General features: G+C 42.3%; 1 protein-coding gene across 1 annotated transcript in view; it reads left to right on the top strand.

Annotated features, from left to right (window-relative positions):
• KIAA2012 (KIAA2012 ortholog) overlaps nt 1-25023 on the top strand; it is a 144879-nt gene that overhangs the window by 25040 nt on the left and 94816 nt on the right. Inside the window, exons 4-11 of the mRNA XM_023542319.2 lie at nt 239-394; nt 4053-4195; nt 5637-5820; nt 6453-6595; nt 11087-11255; nt 13239-13385; nt 21297-21476; nt 24250-24357. Of these exons, the coding sequence (XP_023398087.1) occupies nt 239-394; nt 4053-4195; nt 5637-5820; nt 6453-6595; nt 11087-11255; nt 13239-13385; nt 21297-21476; nt 24250-24357 (1230 nt within the window). The remainder of the gene's footprint in view (nt 1-238; nt 395-4052; nt 4196-5636; nt 5821-6452; nt 6596-11086; nt 11256-13238; nt 13386-21296; nt 21477-24249; nt 24358-25023) is intronic.

The raw sequence follows: 25023 nt of genomic DNA, 5'->3' as shown, positions 1-25023 counted from the left end.
GACCCAGTTCTTGGGAATAGCAGAGTGGAAGAAACACACAAGTGGCACAGGACCAGAAGCACTCAAGACACTGGATAGAGAAGCCTCTATGGGGTCCATCTGCTTTTTTAATCCTTCTTATTTTTCTAACTGTCTTCCTTAATGGGCAATGACCAAAGCCAGGAATCTTGTAGTTATCTCCAAGTACTCTAGATTGATGACCATTATTTTTACCAATAACTCCTGACCTGTCCTTCAGGATGCATCAAGGATTCTGTGCTGCTCCAGGACGGACAACTTAATATACCAAAGAATCTCAGGCCACAACAAGATCTTTCAGGTGTACCCCCAAAATACCACTTCCTGCCTGTCTTCCCTCCATTTTGGACTCAACAAGGGAAATCTTTTGAACAAGGTACATGTTGATTTTATGATCAGTTCTCAAACATTTGGACTTTTAGTGCCTTAAAATGGAGTTTCCCGAAATAAGGTCTAGGGGGCTGTGAGTTTCATTGTCCTCATTTCTAAAATGAGAGTTTTAGTCCAGAACAGCACTGTTGTTCTATAATATCTTCTGTTCAATATAGTAGCCATTAGCCATATATGGCTACTGAGCACTTGAAATGTGAGACTGAGAAACTAAAACTGTAACTGTATTTAATTTAAATTGATTTAGGCCTAAATAGCTACATGCGGCTAGTGGATACTGCATTGGAGAGTTCAGATCTGGACTCCGGATTTTTAGTGATTTCTTAGGTCTGTTCCATTCTGACATGCTTTGACCCTGTGGCTTTGTGGTCACATCACGTGGGAAAAGTACAGACTTTGGAACCAGAAATGTGGGTTGTAATGGCTGTTCTCTCACTTACTAGATGTAAGATCTTGAGCAAGTCACTTACCTGTTTGAGCTTCTGTTTCTCGTTTGTGAAATGTGCATAACGAGATCTACCACATTACTACACAGAAAATGATTGTGAGCTCTCTGTAAGCTGTGCATTACCACGAGGATTTTAGCTGTCAATATTATTCTCAGGAACTTGAAGCATTAAAAGAGCCAGAAGTTGCCTTTGCTAAGGGAGATGGGAAAAGATGACTGAGTAGCCATAATGAGCAAAGAACGGGGTCTTGGCTGATACCAGAGCTTTTAAGGAAAGAACAAGAGCCCAATATAATATAAAGGTAATTTTTTCTCAAATGAAAAGGGAAATTTCTAGAAACAATGGCAGTACCTGACCAAGCCCTGTCCTTGGGAAAGGGGTCTGATCAGGATAAGTAGAGTAGCTGGTCTATCAGATGAGTGGTGCAATTAAATATTCCAGCCATATTGTAGTCATTGTTGTTATTGTTAGCTGCTGTTGAGTTGGCCCCTAACTGGTGGCAAACCCAGGTACAATGGAACAAAATGTTTCCTGGCCCTGTTCTTTACAGGCAATCATATTCCTCTTTGTAAATTAATGCCCTGGTCTATACATTAGTCTCTATGCACTTTGCTAATGTGGGTCAATATCCCTGAGACCAGTTTATTCAGGGGCACTGAAAAGATCAAGTTTCTAGGACATGCATATTCTGGGGAGTAGTAAACTCACCCAGTAATGCCCCTGTCTGGGCACCTTCTGCCCTTCCCCAGATGGCACCCTACCTCATCATTGCCTCGTCCCTTTCTTTTCAAAAATTTGACTGTCTCCAGCTAGTATCCTTAGACTTTAATGCCTTGGGAGGCAAACTTCCTGGACAGTAAATTGCAGTATTCCCTTTTTTAGGTGGATAACACTGCACACTTAAGGGATCAAGTGATTTCTCTAATGCCATACACCAAGGAGTTGTCACTATCAGGCAGAAAACAGAGAGACCATATAGAATAGTGGTTAAACACGTAGCCATTCACACCAGACTTCCAACCTATGCGACCTTTCTGGGCCTCAGTTTCCTCATTTATAAAATGGAGGTGACCATGTCTGCCTTTCCTTCGCAGGGTTGTACATGGAAGTCAAATGGGATAATGCAGTGCCTGGCACGTAGTAAGTCCTCAATAAATGTTTGTTACAGACTTCCCTGGCTTAGGTTTTTAAGCATAATTACAAACTAATTGCAATGCGCAATTGCCCATGATCACAGGGGCCAAAACTCAACTTTTAAAGAAGTAAAAGCAGCTCGAAGGCTGTAACTTATACCTTGACTAGTGGTTTTATTGGTTTTGACTTTATCTCCCCTTGGCCTCTCTCTCTTTACCAGACACTTTATTTGGAGAAGTAGTAAAAGCCCTGGCTGCAAATCCCAGATACCCCAGCAATGTGATGTTTTTGGACAAGTTACTTATGCTGCCTGCAATCTCAGTTTGCTCATTTGTAACATGGGAATAATGGTATTTGCATTCCTTCCTCCAAGGCTTGTTGAGAATAGTCACAGAGAAGATGAAGGTAAAGCTCTCTAAAAGCTCTAAATTGCTACCCCAGTGCAGATGATTTGGCGATCTGAATCCATGTTTGAGATACAGAGAGACCAGGTTTTGTGATCTCTTTTCAACATCAAACCTCCCAATACTCAGCTTACAAACCAGTTTCTATTAAGCATAAACAAATGAGACAGATGGTGATGTTTACTGAGAAAAATCCTGGTTTCCCCGCACATAGATTGAGTCACATATTCAATCTCACTTGGGATATAGCCAAAGGGAAGAATGCCTCTCTGTATCTCCCTACCCACAACCCTGTGCCCCAACTTAAACAGTCTGATGCTAAGAATATTCAATAGGTGAGTGGACATTTGGCCACAATTCCATCTCCTCCACCCACAGAAATGTGTCCAGTTCCAGGTGAATCTAACCAGAAAGGATGGATCTAGGGTGTGGCCTGATCTCAGGGGATTATTCCAGAATACCCACATACGTCTTTAGTGCTGCACTCTGTATGGCATTTAGGTCTTCTTGGGGCAGGCCTTATGTGGCCCTGGACCACATCAGACTGAGGAGTCCCCAAGCCCATCAGGCTTCTCTGGACCACTAAAACCTGAGCAGACCCCTCCTAACCTAAGCCTGAGCCTGGGTCTGTTCCACCAAAACACTTGGCATCAGCTCAAATTCAGAGTAGCCTTCAAGAGCCAATGGGCAGAAGAAGGAGAGCTGGAAGAAGGGGGTAATCCCACAAGCAGGCATTTATTTGACTCTTGATCCAATGCACCAAGGATGGGAATGATGAATGGAGGTGAGGGCTGGAAAACACAGAGGGAAGGTGAGGCTGGCTCAGGGAAGGAGAAGGAACCTTCAGAAGTCCAGTGCTTTATCATACATACACAGGCTCCCAAAGGCTTCCAGATCCCTGGATGAAAGACAACCCCACATTGTTTCACAGGTCTGCATGCTGGGAGTGGAGGTATTGCTAATGCTTGGCTCCAAACAAGACAGGTTTGCCAGAGTGTTTCAGCAATAAATCTACCTTGAGTAAGTGCTGAAAATAGCTGCAGGACCCTTTAAACTGTTGATGAAAGATTTGTTAAATATGCTGGAGTCATCTGTTGACTCAGATCCTTCCTGAGGGTTGCATAGACAGGGTAAGTCAGAGAGCTAAGCAGTGGTCCCATCACAGTGCATTTGGAGGAGGCTGGCCCACAAGTAAACAACCAACAGACAGCCCAGGAAACCCAAGAGCTTGCTTCAAACTGAGCACCTCAAGGACCACAGAGCAGGGCTAGGTCACGCCTTAATTACACCACTTTTATCCACTATCCCTCTCCATTTACAAAGGGCTGTCACATTCATTATCTGATATGAGCTCCAGACAACGCTGCAAGGAAGCAAGGGCAAGAAATTATATCCCTATTTTACAGATGAGTAAACCGTATCCAAGAAATGAAGACTGAACCCTAAGTCTCCTGTCTCCTGGTGCAGCTATGTTTTCACTGACCTGGCTGCCACATCGGTGAAGGTGCTCTAAAAATACAGAACTAAGGAAAGAGGGGGAACAAGGGCCCTGAACGTTTTTGCTCAGAAAAGTAAGAAAGGAGGCCGTTTGGAAGCAGCTAACGGCACCGTGCCCACCTCTGGAGTTACAGGGCTGACCCACTGTTCAACTTTGCAGGTCACCAGGGCCTAGATGAAGGGGAAGCTGAGGCTAGTGGATACGTGGACGAGGGATCTGTGGCCAAGAACCAGAGCAGTCAAGGGGCTCACTTGCCGTCACTCAGGAAGCAACGCTGGCAGGATGATGAAACCTGGGCAGAGGTACAATTTCTGATGGGCTCCCTCCCATCACCATTTCTTGGGGACTTTCATAGACCATACAAGTAAACTAAGATGACTTTGACCACCACTTCCCAAAATGTTGTCTGTGGAACCCTAGTATTGCCAGATGCTGCATGAGAAAGGGTTTCATGGCCAAGTACCTACAGGAAATACTGCATACTGTACCCCCCTCCCAGAGAGCCAAACTGCACATTTCGATATGGATGACTTTGAGAAGTTCTATCATAAAGTAGCTGGTTTAACTTTGTGTAACACAGAGTTTTCCAAACTTATTTAACTACAGATACTCTTCTACTCCCTCCGCCGTCTAGCAGCAGTAGTTTTGCCTAGAAAAAAGAGCTCTTGGTGTTTACATTGGAAAAACCTCAGTTTGAGTACTGCATCTCACTAGTTGTGGTGAGCCTGGCCGAGAAACTTAACTAACTTTGAGCCTTAGTTACCCCTTCTATAAAGTGGAACTTTGATAACAAATATCTCACAAGGCTGTTATGAGGATTGTTGTTGTTTTTGTCAGGTGCCGTCGAGTCCGTTTTTAACTCACAGCAACCCATGAGTCGTTATGAGGATTATATAAGTTAAAATGTAGAAATGCTTTCTAAACTTTAAGGCATGTGTATGTGTGCATGTACACTTGTGTGTGTACACTTTTGTGTGTGTACACTAGATGACAGTGGTTCAAACAACATAGACAACATCTGCTCTCATCTCAAACTCATTTGACATACAAGAAGGTCATATAGCAATGAGAACAGGAAAGAGGGAGAGAAGTGCCACACAGTGGAGGGGGAGGGAAAAGAGACATTTTATGACAGACAGAGACAATGACACTAGCACTTCATTTTTTTTAATAGATGTTATTTTTTTAGAGCAGTTTTAGGTTTACATAAATATTGTACAGAAAGTAGAGGAGCTCCCATATACTCCCTCTTCTCCCTACACACCATTTCTCCTAGTATTAACATCTTGCATTCACATGGTACATTTGTTACAATTGATGGACCAATATGGATTATGTTATTATTAACTAAAGTTTATCATTTATATTAGGGTTCATTTTTTTGTGTTGTACAGTCCTATGGGTTTTCACAAATACTAATGTCATATGTCCACCATTATAATACCATACAGGATGGTTTCACTGCCCTAAAAGTAGCACTTCATTTTGATTCTTAAATTTTTTTTTTTTTTTTTTAGCAAGAAAGCAGAATACGTCAGGCATGGTTAAATGTCATTCTTACTACCATCAATAATAAAATGTTCTAGAGATCCTGCTATTATAACCATGTTTTTCTTCCCAGCATACAAAAGAGATTTGACCCTTGGAACCAAAAGTCTAGCCACAAGGTCTGGCTGTTAAAGGAACCTGCTCTGTTCCTTTATAAAAGCCTGTTTACAGGAATGTGTATCTTTCGTTCCCTAGGACACATCAATGGAGAATTACCATCGTATGCATGCTTCAGAGGAAAGCCACAATGAAAAGACGCAGCAAACCTCTGGGAGGCCCTTCGGGCATGCCTACATTGATCATTCTTGGCTCCCGAGTGACAAATCCCACATTACATTCTATGGAGGCGCCTTCCCCAATAGGAAGGTAGATCTTACTGGTAAGTAGCCTAGTGTCTTGCTTGTTGATCTGGGTAAACCTAATCATGCAGGATTCATTTGAGCACACTGAGGCATTGAAAGTGTCACTTCCTTGTGCTACTCACCTTAGAAAATAACAGCCAGTGTCCAGTTGGAGGTTGATATGGGACCCTGATGATCTCCTCTTTGTCTAATGATTAATACACATTTAGGAATCAGGCCACCTGGGTTCAAATCCTGCCCCTTTCCTAGCTGTGTGTGATCTTAGAAAGTTATTTAATCTTGCTGAGGCTCAGTTTCCTCATCTGTAAAATGGTGATGATACTAATTTCCTATAACCCTATTGTGGGATTAAGTGAGTAAATGCATGTAAAATATTTTGCACAGTTCTTGTCCTATATTAAGTGCTCAATGCATATTGTTATTGTTGTTGTCATTCTCTCCATTGCCTGACTCAGACAGAAAGAACCCAACCCAGATAATGAAATCAGGGATCTCTGAGCCCACCTCAGCCAAAACGTAGCTGCCTTAGTCCTTTGTCACCCTCGCTGCCTTTCTTCCCATTAGCCAAAAAAGTGACAAAAGTTGAAAATCAACTGTCCATCCCCACACCTGCAACTAATAAGTCCTCAGTGCCATCCTGTTTCTGCAGACAAACAGGGAAATGTGAAGCTACTCAAGGACAGAAGCAGCCACTTGTTACAGGAGCCTCCTGCGGAAAGATGCCTTCTCCCTCCAGTACCGTCTGCCACTGGCTCAGAAAAAAAGACACCTGGGGAAGTGAAGAAGAAAAAGGTCGTGTGTGTGTGTCTGTGTGTGTGTGTGTTTAAGGTTAATCCCAATCTAGGAACAAAGTGATGTCTCAACAAAGAACTGGCCTCACCCACTTCTGAGATGACCATATGGGGCTGGAATAAAGTTGTTTTTTTAGTTTACTAAATCTTGAAAAGAGTGAACTACAAGGAATTTTGGCTCCCCTCAATGCTACCTTCTCTGGTGGCAACAGAATCCTTTGTTCTCTTAAGGGGCCATGAGTTATACATAAAGATGTGAGGACAGAATTTGAGCTTGTAAGCAGTTGGCCCACTTCAAACTCAAAAGGCTCAAGATTGTGAGTCCAGCAATAAAATTTAAAAAAAAAAATTTTTTTTTTATTTTAGTTTGGCTCAATTTGCTCAACTGGAAAATGCAGGGTAAATTTTTCAAGCTTACCAGCCTCTTCCAGAAGCCAAGTTCATCTCCTTCCTTAGAGATGTTCTTAGCTGGCTTTGGCCTGGTCTTGCCTTGCAGTTCTTTGTGAGTCTTGGGCAGTTCTGAGGCACCAGTGATAAACAGAAACAAGCAGGGGCTCTGGAAGGCAAAGACCTGGTCTGGAGCCCCAGCAGCTGTGTGAATTTGGGTGGGTCGCTCCACTATCTGAGTTGCAGTGACTGTATCTCTGTTCACAGAAAATAATTCCAATCACACAGGGCTGAGGCAAGGATGAAAGGAGGTGACGTGCTTTATCATGTGTCCAATTGGGAACTACAGCCATGTTAGTTAATTGTGGGGATTTGTGTCATCTGAAGTGATGCTGAAGGAGGCATGGGCATTCCAGGTAGCCTGGGTGCCGAGAGTTTGTTTACAGTCTGATCAGGATTTTCTCAGATTCCCTGTATCTAAGCTAATCTACACCTTCCCATCCATACCAGAAGGACCTCTGTCTTCCCAGGCTCCTTTGGACCAGAGGTCAGCAGCAGGCTGACCTGCCAGAGTCACTGCAGGCTTAAAGAAGGCCCTCCATCTGAAATCCTGAGGCGGCCCAGAACTGAACCAGGATCAGAGGAAAGGAAGCCCCTTTCCTCAACTCCTGTATATAGTTTAGCAGGAGAGAGCAATATTTTCCACTATATAGAAATGCTGTTTAAATTTTTAATTAGAATAAAAAAATTAAGTCTTGGCTTGTCAGTCATATCTCACACAAATTGTTTGAGTTTGCACATAGGTTTCTAAATGCAAACCCTGTCAAACAAAATGCACAAGGTCAGTATTCAAAGATGGGCAGCTGGTGGGCAGCCAGCATCTGGACAGTAAAGGCCTCCCGGAACACAAATATCCTACGTGTATGTGTTTAGTCAAGAATTTTCTTAATGTCTCAAAATTATAAATGTTACCCTGCATGTATTTTGGTTGAATTTCCCTCCTCATTCAACTTAGAGATGTAGGATGCTTATATGTGTTTCTGATTTTTTTTTTTGAGCACTAAAAAAGTGAGAAATGTTTTTTATTTTTTCTATGAAATGGAGCTCCCTAACATCCAAAATTTAGCACACACACATTTCTTAAAGCTAAGTTCATATGTCAAAGGTTGTAAACTAAAAGAAGAAAATTCCAGCAACTTTTGAAAAATTGGAAACAGGAGGCTCCGACTACTACTTCTACTCTCTCTCTGTCTACACGCACACGCACACACACACGTACACGCGCACACATGCACACACACATACACACACTACCTTACACACACGCACGCACACACACACACACACACATTACCTTACCAGCTGTGGTCAAGTCTGTTTTGATCATGGTGACTTCATCTGTGTCAGAGTAGAATTATGCTCCACAGGGTTTTCAGTGACTGATTTTTCAGAAGTAGACCACCAGGCTTTTCTTTTGAGATGCTTCCGAGTGGACTCGAACCTCCAACCTTTCTGATAGCAGTTGCACAAGCTAACCTTTTGCACCACCCAGGGACTCCATACACATATATATACACATATGCACCTATATATCTATATATACATACGTATATATGTACGTATCTGTGTATGTATGTATGTATATGTACACATGTTGTTGTTGTTGTTGGGTGCCGTCGAGTCAGTTCCGACTCATAGTGACCCCATGCACAACGGAATGAAACACTGCCCGGTCCTGAGCCACCCTTACAATTGTTGTTATGCTTGAGCTCATTGTTGCAGCCACTGTGTCGATCCACCTTGTTGAGGGTCTTCCTCTTTTCCACTGACCCTGTACTCTGCCAAGCATGATGTCCTTCTCCAGGGACTGATCCCTCCTGACAACATGTCCAAAGTATGTAAGATGCAGTCTCACCATCCTTGCTTCTACGGAGTGTGCTGATTGTACTTCTTCTGAGATAGATTTGTTCGTTCTTTTGGCAGTCCATGGTATATTCAATATTCTTCGCCAACAACACAATTCAAAGGCATCAACTCTTCTTCGGTGTTCCTTATTCATTGTCCAGCTTTCACATGCATATGATGCGATTGAAAATACCATGGCTTGGGTCAGGCGCACCTTAGTCTTCAAGGTGACATCTTTGCTCTTCGACGCTTTGAAGAGGTCCTTTGCAGCAGATTTATCCAATGCAATGCATCTTTTGATTTCTTGACTGCTGCTTCCATGGGTGTTGATTGTGGATCCAAGTAAAATGAAATCTTTGACAACTTCAATCTTTTCTCCGTTTATCATGATGTTGCTCATTGGTCCAGTTGTGAGGATTTTTGTTTTCTTTATGTTGAGGTGCAATCCATACTGAAGGCTGTGGTCTTTGATCTTCATTAGGAAGTGCTTCAAGTCCTCTTCACTTTCAGCAAACAAGGTTGTTAATGAGTCTTGCTCCAATCCTGATGCCCCGTTCTTCTTCATATAGTCCATCTTATCAGATTATTTGCTCAGCATACAGATTGAATAGGTATGGTGACAGAATACAACCCTGATGCACACCTTTCCTGACTTTAAATCAATCAGTATCCCCTTGTTCTGTCTGAACAACTGCCTCTTGATCTATGTAAAGGTTCCTCATGAGCACAATTAAGTCTTCTGGAATTCCCATTCTTTGCAATGTTATCCATAGTTTGTTATGATCCACACAGTCAAATGCCTTTGCAAAGTCAATAAAACACAGGTAAACATCCTTCTGGTATTCTCTGCTTTCAGCCAGGATCCATCTGACATCAGCAATGATATCCCTGGTTCCACGTCCTCTTATGAAACCAGCCTGAATTTCTGGCAGTTCCCTGTCGATACACTGCTGCAGCCATTTTTGAATGATTTTCAGCAAAATTTTGTTTGCATGTGATATTCATGATATTGTTCTATAATTTCCACATTCGGTTGGATCACCTTTCTTGGGAATAGGCATAAATATGGATCTCTTCCAGTCAGTTGGCCAGGAAGCTGTCTTCCATGTTTCCTGGCATAGACGAGTGAGCACCTCCAGCGCTGCATCTGTTTGTTGAAACATCGCAATTGATATTCCATCAATTCCTGGAGCCTTATTTTTTGCCAGTGCCTTCAGAGCAGCTTGGACTTCTTCCTTCAGTACCATCGGTTTCTGATCATAGGCCACCTCTTGAAACGGTTGAATATCGACTAACTCTTTTTGGTATAATGACTCTGTGTATTCCTTCCATCTTCTTTTGATGCTTCCTGTGTCATTTAATATTTTCCCCATAGAATCCTTCACTATTGCAACTCGAGGTTTGAATTTTTTCTTCAGTTCTTTCAGCTTGAGAAACCCCGAGCGTGTTCTTCCCTTTTGGTTTTCCATCTCCAGCTCTTTGCACATGTCATAATAATAATTTATTTTGTCTTCACGAGACGCCCTTTGACATGTTCTGTTCTGGCGATATATACACATATGCACCTATATATTCTAATGAAAAAAGAGTCTACTCTCAAAGTATCATGGAAATAATCATAGTTCCACATACTATTATAAGTATGTATATTGACTTATTTAATCCTCACAAATAATTGTTTGTGGTAGGTAGCATGATTATCTCCATTTTACAGAGGAAGAATTTGAGGTTCCATAGAGCAAGCAAACACAAATGTACATCCCTATTTTCTGCCCTTTCTCACCAAAAGATCACAAGCTCAAACAATGTTCTGTACCTTGCTGTTCTCTCTTAACAACAGATGCCAAAATTTCTCCCTATCAGTACATGGAAATCTCGGCTACATCATTTCAATTGGGCTCAGTTTCTCTAGCTGTAAGACAAAGACTACATTCCCTCTTCAAGGCTCTTGAATTTATCACATTTATAATTCTCAAAGCAATCAGAGGCTAGACTAATGAGGAATGAACTGAGCTCTGAAGAGGCAAAGGGGCCCTTGCTGTTGTCAGATGCACTGCTCCCAGATTGGTTCCATTTACTTCCTCAGCCACAGGTACTGAGCTAAGTTCCCACCTAGCCATGCAGATTGTTTGCTCCTTCTGGCAACAGGGTTTGGAGACTGGCCATCTTAGTTTTTGTTTTGTTTTTAAATTTTCTCCAGGCACCGAAGGCTTTGAAATTACCTCCTATTTCAGAAGAATCACCCAGAGTCCTAGACCCGCTAAGGAGTCAATTTAAAGCCAAGGAACCCCCAACAGAGCTCCTCATCTTCCCAGTGGAGATTCATTTCCATACCCAACACCTCCCAAAAGAAAAAGCCTGCAGAAGAGGTAGGACCCCTGTGGATGGGCACTCTAGTTGGAACTCTGACAGGCCAAGAATGACTGGGATGTGGGGTCTGCTAATCCAACTCCTGTGTCATTGCTGATTCTCCCTAGAGTCATCCCACTTAGAGAATTTTTTTTGGAAGAAAAAGGGTAAATTTTAGAAATAGGCCTCTTCTAGTCATGTTTATTTCCGTTTTAAATATTTTTTATTAAGCTCCTCATCAAGCAATGCGTTTTGCTGAACTGTGGAAGAGACGAACATAGCAAGACACTGTTCTACCTCCAAGGATCTTACATACAAAGGAAGACAAGCATCCAACAAATAAACCCAATGTATGGAAGGCATTAGAGTAGAGGTGCAAGAATTTCCAGGCAACTTATAAAAAATAAATACAGTGTAACACAAGACAACTGAAAAATGAAATATCAACCAAAAAAGAACAAGTTAAGAGGAGTAGAGAAATAGGTGTTATCAGACACCTGGGCTAAGTTCATGGATTTAGCTGAGTTTTCTGGCAGTCAAGATAAAAAGTAATACTTGAATCCTTGTCTTATAAAAGTTTGTGTGAAGAGCCCTTTTCCTGATTTTGAATTAGGTTATTAAACAACATCATTAAATGACCTCTAAGATCCTTGTCAGGGCAGAGATTTTTTTTTTTAAGCCAAGTACTAAGAGTGTATAGGCAAAGGAGAGAGAGATGAATTCCACCCAGGACTTTGGAAGGCTTTTTGGATATGGCTTCTGAGTGACTTCTCACTTTGCATGCTAAAGAGAGAGTCTTTCTGACCTTCTTAAGTCATTCTACGGCACCCTTGTCTAAGGTGCATTCTCACTCCTGGGAATTTTCTGGGCAGTCAGAGGGAAAAAGTGACTCTAAACAGCTGACTTCAATTTTGAGGGGCCCTAATTCTGAATTTTCTAGAAACTTCAGCAGAACTACCACAGATTTTTCAGAGTTTTGATTCCTAGGAGTCATACAGGCAGCCATTTTGTTCTAAGGCTGTTTGGAATTCTCACCACGAATAAGAATGCATAACTGTTGAGCTTAAAAGACCAGTCAATGGAAGGGGATACTATAAGGGAACCCTGGGGTTCTAAATCCTTATTGGAGTGTTGGTTACATGGGTATGTATATTTATCAAAACTCACTGAATTGTACACTTAAGATCTGGACATTTCACTGTATGTAAATTTTACCTTTAAAAAAAAATTACCCTTAACTCCTTAAAACACTGGGGTGGGGGGCTGGGGGAAGATATTAGCCAGGTTGGGATAAATCCTGATAACTCTCCATGACGACCCTGACAGGAAGGTCAGGAACACAGTAAGACTATTATGAACCAGATTCTTACAGCTATTAGATACATTGAATTTGTCAACACACTGCTAAATGAAAAATAGAAATAAAGTACAGAGAAAAGTTAATCCATTGAGTTCTCCTATACCTTGTATGTCAGCGAGGAATCTTAGCTGCAATTGTCAGAAATCTAACTCAAACTGTCTTAAGCAAAAAATGAAATGTATTAGCTCATGTAATTGGGAAATACAAGGATCAGATAACATCACGCACAGTTGGATCCAAGACTCAGAAAACATCATCTGGGCACTATTTCTCTCTCAACCCTGTTGGCCTTCCCTCTCAAGCAGGCTCTCTCCATGTGGTGACAAAGATGGCCTCTTAAAATTCCAGGCTAACCTTCTACCTGTTAATCCTAGTAGATAGAATGCCTCTTAATAAAAACCCTTGCTAAAGTCCCAGAATTGCCTTTGATTGGCCAAGCTTGGGTCATGTGGTTAAGGCAATGAGGTACTCTCATTAGCCAGGCTTCAGTCACATCCCTGTCCCTGGAGCCAGGAAGTGAACAAACACAGCTCCACCCAAACCACATGCTCTGAGTAGGGGATAGGTGGGTCCCCAAAAGGAAGAGGCTGCTGGCAAAAACAACAGACATCTAATACAACTTGGTGTTCTCTTTGCCTTTTAGGTGCCCCACGCCCTGAATCAGGACGAGAAACAGAAGAAGCCAGGCCTTTATGGAGACCTCCTCTGAAGCATGCATCCTTAGAAAGGCTTAAGGGGTTAACAGCGCATCTCCCAATAGACGCAAGCAGGGACATGCTCTCACCTCAAGGTAGCTACTCCCTCCCTCCAGCATCCCACAGGAATCTCACTCTGAAGGGAAGCAAAGCAAGACGTACAAGGGTGCTCAGCCAAGAAAAAAGAGGCTGGAAGGGAGGTTAGTTCATTCCCAGCTGCATGAAGATAGCTTTGCTCAGGCAGCAGCTGCCTTAACCAAAATGCTACAGTAAAACTAAGTGTCTAGCTCACAAGGTGCTTAGGCGCTAAATCATCTCCCTACAATATGTTCTGGTTGCACATGTGAAACACCACCAAACTTTCTAAAACTTTGCTGCTTGCCCTATATTTCATCCTATGTTTTTAACCAATAATTTTCATTTCTAATCTCCTTATGAATGCATATTTATTTATTTAAAAGCCTAAAATATCAATCAAAGCCTTCATTTCAATTATTCAAAAGATCATGTGGACATTTGAAATTATATACATGGGTTCATCTGAGCGTATATTTTCATGTGCTAGATAGGTTGGAGCTAATGGACCATATTTAGAAATCTTCCTGTTTTCAGAAAACCGAATCTATTTTCCAAAGGGCATGTGCAAGATGATGGTATCACAGATGTTGTTATCTGAGTGGTGGTTAAGTTTCCTCTGACTGGTGGTAATCAGAAGAAAAAAAAAAAAAAAAGGAGATGGATAAACATTGTATTCATTTCCTAAGGCAGCATAACAAAATACCACAAAATACCACAAAATAGATGGCTTGTAAAAACAGACATTTTTTTGTTTCACAGTCCAGAAGGTGAGAGTCCAAGATCAGGGTGCTGGCCACGTTAATTCTTCTGAGGCTTTCAGTGAGAATCTGTTCCATGCCTCTCTTCTAGCTTCTGGTAGCTCCAGGCATGCCTTGGCTTGTAACTGCAGCATCGCAGGGCATCCTTCTTCTGTCTCCCAGTCTCTTCTTCTCTTTTATAAGGACACCATTCATATAGGATTAGGACCTACCCTACTCCAGTATGACTTCATGTTAACCTAACTGATAACCTCTTCAAAGACCTTATTTCCAAACAGGGTTACATTCATAGGTATATACCCACTGCCGAGTATAGGGGTTAGAATATCAACATATCTTTTCGAAGGACACAATTCTATCCATAACAAACATTAACATTTATTGAGTTCTTCTCTGTGCCAGGCACCGTCCTTAGATTTTAACAAGTATTATCTCACTTACTCCTCATAATAACCTTGTTATTATCCTGAGAGATAAGTAACTTGTTCGAGGTCACACAGCCCTCAGTGGCTGAGCTGGGGCTGGAGCTCAGGCTGTCAAGTGCCGGAAGCTGTGTTGCTACCAATTTCACTCCACTGCCTTTCAGTATAAACAAAACAATGAAACTATGTCAAAACAGAACATTCTAGAGACTCATAGGTTCTGTGAACTTCCTTTGATTATTGGGGTTTGGTTAGCCTATCCTTGGTGAAAATTATCCTGAAGACTCTGAAATTTCCTTTTTTAAAAGCCAAATATGGTCAGGGTGGCTCCATGTGTAAATATATTAAAAAAGTAGCTGTCCACCTGGGGCTATAGCATGTGGGTGCATAGCCTGAGCTAAGAGCAAAGATGTCACCTTGAAGACTAAGGTGTGCCTGACCCAAGCCGTGGTGTTTTCCTTATCAGCAGATACCTCCTAAAACCAAGGATATTCTTCCTAATAATGCAATTATCACACTCAAGAAAGTTAACATCGATATAACACTGTTTTATAATATATAGTCCATACTCAAATTTCTCCATTTATACCGATAATATTCCTTTATGTTGTTGTTAGGTGCCACCAACTCTATTCTGACTCATAGTAACCTTATGTGCAACAGAACGAAACACTCCCCAGTCCTGTACCATCCTCACAATCATCGTTATGCTTAAGCCCATTGTTGCAGCCACTGTGTCAATCCATCTCATTGAGGGTCCTCTTTTTCACTGACCCTCTACTTTTCCAAGCATGATACCCTTCTCCAGGGACTAAGCTCTCCTGACAACATGTCCAAAGTATTTGAGACGGAGTCTCGCCATCCTCCCTTAGGGCTAAGTAGCACTCTGGCTGTACTTCTTCCAAGACAGATCTGTTCGTTCTTTTGGCAGTGCATGGTATATTCAATATTCTTCGCCAACACCACAATTCAAAGGCGTCAATTCTTCTTCAGTCTTACTTATTCATCATCCAGCTTTCACATGCGTAGGAAGCGATTAAAAACATCATGGCTTCAGTCAGGCACACCTTAGTCTTCAAGGTGACATCTTTGCTCTTCAACACAACACTTTAAAGAGGTCTTTTGCAGCCAATTTGCCCGATGCAACGCGTCTTTTGATTTCTTGACTGCTGCTTCCATGGGTGTTGATTGCAGATCCAAGTAAAATGATATCCTTGACAACTTCAGTTTTTTCCCCATTTATCATGATGTTGCTTATTGGTCAGGTTGTTAATGAGTCTTCCTCCAATCCTGATGCCCCATTCTTCTTCATATAGTCCAGCTTCTTCGATTATTTGCTCAGCATGCAGATTGAATAGGTATGGTGAAAGGATACAAACCTGAAACACAGCTTTCCTGACTTTAAACCACTCAGTATCCCCTTATTCTGTCCAAACAACTGCCTCTTGATCTATATATAGGTTCCTCATAAGCACAATTAAGTGTTCTGGAATTCCCATTCTTCGCAATGTTATCCATAATTTGTTATGATTCACACAGTTGAGTGCCTTTACATAGTCAATAAAACACAGGGAAACATCTTTCTGGTATTCTTTGCTTTCAGCCAGAAACCATCTGACATCAGCAATGATATCCCTGGTTCCACATTCTTTTCTGAATCTGGTTTGAATTTCTGGCAGTTCCCTGTCAATATACTGCTGCAGCCGCTTTTGAATGATCTTCAGCAAAATTTTACTTGTGTGTAATATTAATGATACTGTTCAATAATTTCTGCATTCAATGGGATCACCTTTCTTGGGAATAGGCATAAATATGGATCTCTTCCAGTTGGTTGGTCAGGTAGCTGTCTTCCAAATTTCTTGGCATAGACAAGTATTTTCAGCACTGTATCCGTTTATTGAAACATCTCAATTATTTTCTGTCCATTCCTGGAGGCTTGTTTTGCAGCAATGCCTTCAGTGCAGCTTAGACTTCTTCCTTCAGTACCCTTGGTTTCTGCTCATATAGTACCTCCTGAAATGGTTGAACATCAACCAATTCTTTTTGGTAGAGGGACTCTTTGTATTCCTTCCATTTCCATTTTGATGCTTCCTGAGTCATTTAATATTTTCCCATAGAATCCTTCAGAATTGCAACTCGAGGCTTGAATTTTTTCTTCCATTCTTTCAGCTTGAGAAATGCAGAGTGTGTTCTTCCCTTTTGGTTTTCCATCTCCAGGTCTTTGCACTGTCATTACAATACTTTACTTTGCATTCTCAAGCTGCCCTGTGAAATCCTCCATTGAACTCTTTTACTTTTACTTCAGAGTCTCTTCTAACACACATTTTGGTCTTTTCTTTCTTTCCTGTCTTTTTAATGACCTCTTGCTTTCTTCATGTATAATGTCCTTGATGTCATTCCACTACTCATCCGGTCTTTCAATGTCAAATCTATTCTTGAGATGGTTTCTAAATTCAGGTGGGATATACTCAAGGTCATATTTTGGCTCTTGTCAACTTGTTCTAATTTTCTTCAGTTTCAACTTGAACTTGCATATGAGCAATTAATGGTATGTTCCACAGTCGGCCCCTGGCCTTGTTCTGACTGATGATATTGAGCTTTTCCATCGTCTTTTCCCACATATGAAGTCAATTTGATTCCTGCGTATTCCACCTGATGAGCTTCACATGTACGGTTACTGTTTATGTTGGTGAAAAAAGGTATTTGCAAGAAAGAAGTCGTCGGTCTTGCAAAATTCTATCATACGGTCTCTGGCATCATTGCTGTCACCGAGGCCATATTTTCCAAATACCAATCCTTCTTCTTTGTTTCCCACTTTCACATTCCAATCTCCAGTAATTATCAATGCATCCTGATTGCATGTTAAATCAATTTCAGACTGCAGAAGTTGGTAAAAATCCTCAATTTCTTCATCTTTGGCCTCAGTGATTGGTGCATAAATTTGAATAATAGTCACATTAACTGATCTTCCTTGTAGGTATATGGATATTATCCTATCATTGACAGAATTGTACTTCAGGATAGATCTCGAAATTTTTTTTGATGATGAATGCAACAAGTTGTCATTCCTGGCATAGCAGACCATATGATTGTCTGATTCAAACTGGCCAATACATGTTCCTTTATACCTGTTGTTTTTCTTTCCATTCAGGAGCCAACTCAGGGCCATGTGTTGCATTAAGTTGTCACATCACTTTATCATTTTTTAATCTAGAGCAGTTCCTCAGACCCAATGTCTTTCACGACATTGACATTCTTTTGTTTGTTTTGTTTTTGTTCGTTTGTTTAATTTTTATTGTGCTTTAAATGAAAGTTTATGAATCAAGTCAGTCTCTCGTACAAAAATTTATATACACCTTGGTATAGACTCCTAGTTCCTCTCTCCCTAATGAGACAGCGCACTCCTTCGCTCCACTCTGTTTTCATGTCCATTCGGCCAGCTTCTGACCCTCTCTGCCCTCTCATCTCCCCTCCAGGCAGGAGCTGCCCACTTAGTCTCATGTGTCTACTTGATCCAAGAAGCTCACTCTTCACCGGTATCATTTTCTATCCCATAGTCCAGTCCAATCTCTGTCTGAAGAGTTGGCTTTGGGAACGGTTCCTGTCTTGGGCTAACAGAAGATCTGGGGACCATGACCTCTGGGGTCCTTCTAGTCTCGGTCTTTTTATGAGAATTTGAGGTCTGCATCCCAATGTTCTCCTGCTCCCTCAGGGATTCTCTGTTTTGTTCCCTGTCAGGGCAGTCATCGTTTGTAGCCAGGTACCATCTAGTTCTTTTGGTCTCAGGCTGATGTAGTCTCTGGTTTATGTGGCCCTTTCTGTCTCTTAGGCTTGTAACTACTTTTTGTCTTTGGTGTTCTTCATTCTCCTTTGGTCCAGGTGGGTTGAGACCAATTGATGCATCTTAGATGTCCGCTTGCTAGCGTTTAAGACCCCAGATGCCATTCTCCATAGTAGGATGCAGAATGTTTTCTTAATAGATTTTATTATGCCAGTTGACCTAGATGTCCCCTGAAACCATGGTCTCCAAACCCTTGCCCCTGCTACGCTGGCCTTCAGAGCATTCAGTTTATTCAGGAAACTTCTTTGCTTTTGGTTTAGTCTAGTTGTACTGTCCTCTCCTGTATTGTGTGTTGTCTTTCCCGTCACCTAAAATAGTTCTTATCTACTATCTAATTAGTGAATACCACTCTTCCTCCCTCCCTCCCCACTCTTGTAACCATCAAAGAATATTTTCTTCTCTGTTTAAATTATTTCTCGAGTTCTTATAATAGTAGTCTCCATATTTGTCCTTTTGCAACTAATTTCACTCAGCATAATGCCTTCCAGATTCCCCCAAGTTATGAAATGTTTCACAGATTCATCATTGTTCTTTATTGATGCTTAATATTCCATTGTGTGAATATACCATAATTTATTTATCCGTTCATCCATCAATGGGCACTTTGGTTGCTTCCATTTTTTGCTATTGTAAACAGTGCTGCAATGAATATGGGCATGCATATATCTGTTTGTGTAAAGGCTCTTATTTCTATAGGATATATTCCAAAGAGTGGGATTGCTGAATCATATGGTAGTTTTATTTCTAGTTTTTTTTAAAAAAAAGGAAGCCCCAAATTGATTTCCAAAGTGTTCGTACCATTTTACATTTCCACTAGCAGTTTGTAAGTGTTCCAGTCTCTCCACAACCTCTCCAACATTTATTATTTTGTGTTTTTGGGATTAATGCCAGCCTTGTTGGAGTGAGTTGGAGTTTCAGTGAAGTTTTGATTTGCATTTTTCTAATGGCTAATAATCGTGAGCATTTCCTCATGTATCTGTTAGCAGCCTGAATGTCTTCTTTAGTGAAGTGCCTGTTCGTATCCTTTGCCCATTTTTTAATTGGGTTATTTGTCCTTTTGTAGTTGAGTTTTTGTAGTATTATGTAGATTTTAGAGATCAGATGCTAATCAGAAATGTTATAGCTAAAAACTTCTTCCTAGTCTGTAGGTAATCTTTTTACTCTTTTGGTGAAGTCTTTGGATGAGCATTGGTGTTTGATTTTTAGGAGCTCCCAGTTATCTACTTTCTCTTCTGCATTGTTAATAATGTTTTGTATACTGTTTATGCCATGTATTAGGGCTCCTAGCATTGTCCCTGTTTTTTCTTCCATGATCTTTATCATTTTAGATTTTATTTTAGGTCTTTGATCCACTTTGAGTTTGTTTTTGTGCATAGCGTGAGGTATGGGTCTTGTTTCATTTTTTTGCAGATGGATATCCAGTTATGCCAGCATCATTTGTTAAAGAGACTGTCTTTTCCCCATTTAACTGACTTTGGGCCTTTGTCAAGTATCAGCTGCTCATATGTGGATGGATTTATGTCCGGATTCTCAACTGGCATTGACATGTTCAAAGAGTATGTGCCAGTTGTTTTGTAGAATTGTTCTCAATTTGGTTTTGCCTGTTTCCTTGTGATTAGATTCAGAATAAGCATTTTTGGCAGAGTTTTCACGTAGGTGATGTTGAGTCCTTCTCAGCTCATCACACAAGGGGACACAAAATAAACATCAGTTTGTTCTATTATAAGTGATGTTAGTTTTTAACCTTTATTCAGTTAAAGGTGTACTGCCAGATCTCTCTAGTATAATAAATCAGCAGTTTGTGGGGTGATGATACTATGAGACTGTATGTGAAAAAAAAAATTTTTTTTTCAAGCTAGCTTTTAAACAAATAGCAACAGTTGTGTTGAACATGAAATAAATACCAGCCCCTCTGAATGAGATTAAAACAAACAAAAAATAAAACAACCTGTTGCCATCGAGTCAATTGCAACTCATAGCAACCCTATAGGACAGAGTAGAACTGCCCCACAGGGTTTCCAAGGAGCAGCTGGTAGAGTCAAACTGCCAACCTTTTGGTTAGCAGCTGAGCTCTCAACCACTATGCCACCAGGGCTCCACCAGCCATCCTAAAAAAACAAAAAAACCCTTTGCTGTCGAGTCGATTTTGACTCATAGCAACCCTATAGGACAAAGCAGAACTGCCCCATAGGGCTTCCAAGGAGTGGCTAGTTAAGTCAAACTGCTGACCTTTTGGTTAGCAGCCAAGCTCTTAACCACTGCACCACCAGGGCTCCAAGGCCTTAATCGCTTAGATTACTGAGATTCATTCTTCCTAGAACAGTGCTTGATGGTTTTGAGAAGAGTTAGAGAAAGGGAGAACAGAGGTGGAGCATAGAATGTGCTTTATGGAGTGTTATTATCAATCCTATTGCCCTCCCACTGCCATATGGGGGGGTACTTTGTACCTTCTATACATTAAGGGTGCAATGTAATAATTGGCTCTGCTTAGAAAAATTGCTCTGTGACTAGAAATCTGTACCAAATAATCCCATGAGCTCTAAAGCTGTGGGTGTCCCTTCTTAGAGCTTCAGATCGAGGGCTGGAGAGAGTCCGCAGGCTCTGTAGTCCTCCTTTTAGCTCAGGGTCCCATCAATAAGATGAGACTAACAATAATCACTATTCAATTCCTCTCAATTCTTGGAGATCCCCCAAATGAGGGCCATTGTTCCAGCCAAGAGTAATTTCACCTTGACCATGGAAGACATATGCTCTTTAGCAGGGCTGGTAAAGGGATAAAATTGAGAATGAGTGGAATAAACTACCTAAACCCTAGGAGCCATCACCAAGTTAGAAAAGCGATTCTTCCTCCTTCTTGCTAATGCGGAAGCGCTCTCTCTCATGCTTTTTCCCCTTTTGCTTTGGAAGACGATGAGCCCCAACCCCAGAAAGTCGTTCCACCACCGCGTCTTCTGCCCCCGATTAAAGGAAGAAGAGAGTCAGAGAACCAGAGGGACCTGAAGAGCCCCAGGAGATCAACCCACAGCAGCCCCACAGGTCCCCTGAATTTGAGACAGCCCAGGACGGGGCTCCCAGCAGAAGGACAAGGTAACCGTTCCTGGGGTACAGATGCCCCAGCCTCTCTTTGGCTTGTCTTTGACCCCGGGCTCATTTTCATCATTTGCCAGGGCTGTACGGCAGCCATGATATAAACTGTCTGAAAGCCACCCCATTGCAAAGGGAAAGTGGGCAGCATTTCCAACGATGTCAGTGGGATTAGTGTTCACCATGCATATTCCTCAAAAGTCAGTACATGTTTTAAGGGGTTTGCTGCACCAACATGCATTGCCAAGCTGTACTGTGCTTTCCTCATCCCTGGCAGCAGCGTGTAATGACACAGCTCCCTGCGCTTACAGGGAAGCGTGCTACTGAATTTACCGGGTATATTGAACCCCAGGCACTAGTTTTTTTTTTTTTTTTTATTGAACCCCAAGCCGTAAACCTCCTCCCCTTCAAATGAGCCTTGTGATCCTGCCAGTAGGAAGAGTCTCCTGAAAGAAGTTATCCTGCAGCCCAGGGCACAACCTGAGGCCTGATCACAGAGAGCTGCAGCCTGCATTTCTACTGAAGGGGGAGGTAGGGCAAGGCCACTCCTGTGACTTGTTGTCAGTCATCCCTCCAGTCAGTTTCAACTCATGGAGACTCCAAGTGTGCAGAGTAGAACTGCTCCATAAGGTTTCCAAGGCTGTGACCTTTCAAAGGCACAATGCCAGGCCTGTTTTCCAAGGCACCTCTGTGTGGGTTTGAACCACTAACCTTTCAGCTAATAGTTGAGCACTTAAACTTCATGCCACCCAGGGATTCCTCCTCTAAGACTTAGCCCCACTTAAATTTTCTTATTGTTAAGATGCTGACAGTCAAGGAGGGAACTAAGATGCTTATGCAAGATCAGTAACACAGGAACAGTTGCAGTGGCAGCTTGCACGGGGCCTTTGACCTAAACACAGTTCATAAAGCGAAGGTGCATAGAGTGCAAATTAACCCCTGAAAATCCTTTAGGGAGGTGTCATGCTGGAGGCTGACAAGCCATTTTCCAGTCAGTGCAGCCCAGCCAGCTGTCCCTGCCTCGTCAGAGCACTGGGCTGCATTTTCTGCTTGGACACCAGACGGAGATGGCATGTGTGCGGGGGCCAGACTGTGTGAAGAGACTATCTCTGTTAACATCAGAATCACACTCCAGGCTGCAAAAGAAATTCACACTCGCAGAGACAAGTGGGAACTGAGAGCCACCAAGAAGACAACAGATTTCACATCTTTTGTCTCATGCTCACTCAGGGACAGAATGCCTCACTGTTTAAAGTTTTTGCTCTCTCATTTTCCTTCCCCCAAGCATATAAACTTTAATTCTTTAAGCATAAATAAAATACATAGATCAATAATGCTGCTATGTGTTTGTAGCTGCTTTGTTTAAGCCTGCGCTGGACAAAATCAAATCCCCTTCCCCACAGAGCACGTGAGTGCGTGCACACATACACAGACACACTCCCCAAAGATGTTGTTTTCATTTAGAAACCATTTCTGAGTTGGAACCTTTCTTTCACATCCCCTCTTCTTTATACTTTTATGGTAGTGATGCTTTCTTAATTTTGATACAAACTTCAGGTATTTGATGTCAGCATCAAGAGCATTCCTAGGAGGCTACATAGCCCAGAGCACATCCCACTGAATGCGCACATTTACTCAGACATCTTTATGCAGGGGGAACTTAACTAAAATAGTATCAGGGCCATGGCTATGACAAGAGGGCAGCTGAAAGCCTCAAGGGCATATTTGGGGATGAGGGGTGCGTGTGTGTATGTAAGTAAACGCATGTGTGAGTGTGTGTGGGGTGTGTGTGCATGCATGCCCATGGGAGTGCATGTGTGCAAGTGCTTGTGCCATGCGTGCACACCTGTGGGTGTATAAGTGTGTGATTGTGAATGTCTGTATATGCATGCATGCCTCTGAATGAGCATGGAAGTGTGTGTGGATGTGTGTGTGCGCCACTGGGCATGTGTGTATGCCTAGGTGCATGTGTGTCAGTGTATGTACATGCATGCACACCTGCACGTGAGTATGCATGCCTTGTGTAAATGTGCATATATATGCATGTGTGTGTGTGCACACCTCTGTGAATATGTGTGTGTGTTTGTAAATGTGTGTGTTGTGCTTCTGTGTGTGTGTACTCTTAAGTGTCCATTGTGGCTGGTGGCCATCCCTACTCTTGGCCCCTTTACTTTGGAGATGGGGAAGGTAGGGTTATAGAAACACCTTCAATCTTTCTAAGCACCTGTGGGAAATACAGTTTTCTTCTCCCCCTTAGCCTGAGCCCCCTGGAGTCACTAAGCAGTCCCAGAATTTGGTCCCTGCATCAGGGTATGGCTGTGCATGCTGAGCACCACACAAAGGCATCTGATGGAGAGGGAAAGCTGAAGTTGGAATCCCCAAGCCCTGTACCCAGAGTCTGGACTGCACACACCTGGAGAAAGGGGCTTCCTTTCCTTCACGCCAGGTGTCCCCCATCGGCCAAGCCTAGCCCCAGTTGGGCTGCTTCAGCCCAGTGGGAATGCCATTTCCAGACTCACACAAAGGCAAGGTATAGGCTAGTGGCAGCCTCACCACGATCATCCCACCCTAGATCCCAGAGGACAGGGCCTAAGCAATGGCCCTGCTATGCCAAATCCCAGGAGTAGGCCTCCCACTATTCTCTGGTGAGCACCTGAATACACAGGTATCTGTGTGCCTGTACCCACCTGGAATTAGGGGAACACAGTCCAGATTCAGCTTCCCTCACCCGTACTTGTGCTAACACTGCCCATGCCTTGTGTTTATTTTGAAGGAGATCCCAGGGGCCCCACACTGGGACACTACTTCCCGGGTCCAGATGGAGGAAAAGTCTGTTTGTCCCTCCTGGGGCCTACCCAATCTGAGGATCTTCTGCGTGTTGAAGGTAAGATGACACATTCCAGGTCAGCCTTGTTTTCAAAGGGGAAGATTTTACCTGCAGCTTCCAAAACTTCCCAACAGCAGAAAAAAGCAGGGGCATCATGAAAAATAGACCCAAGTCAGCTGGTTTCTCCCCTCTCATTGACACAGAGGTGCTTCTGTAGCTCAGACACAATAAGCCAATGTTTATATAACAAGTTTACTCTTGCCGGAGAAGCTGGAAAGAGAAGTTCCAGTGGAATGGCTTGGAGGAGGTCTAATGTGCTGTGTCGATGCCTTGATGAGAATGATAAAGCCCTTCTGATATTTGCCCAAACTAAACACTGCCTTTTCTCTTTTTTCCAACCACCCTCCAGAGGTGGAGGTGGCTAATTAGTAATCCAATCAGGTATTTTGTTATGTACGTTGGCTCATTGCTGTGAATCATCTGGCTCTTGACAGATATCAAGGCCGTTTCCAACAACCCTCTGGCACATTAAATTTTTGGAAAAGAGATGCTGGCTCTGGGCATAGCCATTTTGCTAAAGAAAAAAAAAATGAAGTCGGGTGGTGGTGAGTGTCAACTGTTCGGGAGCCATCATAATGTGTATGCATGAGTAGTAAAGCCAGCAGGCCTCTTGCTGAGGGAGATTACGATCGGCACTCGTTTGGTGAGTTAGGTCACAACTGG

Source organism: Loxodonta africana, chromosome 6, assembly GCF_030014295.1.
Source record: "Loxodonta africana isolate mLoxAfr1 chromosome 6, mLoxAfr1.hap2, whole genome shotgun sequence".
Lineage (NCBI taxonomy): Eukaryota > Metazoa > Chordata > Mammalia > Proboscidea > Elephantidae > Loxodonta > Loxodonta africana.
Note: the sequence above shows the minus strand (reverse complement) of the source record. Positions and strands in the feature narration are given on the sequence as shown.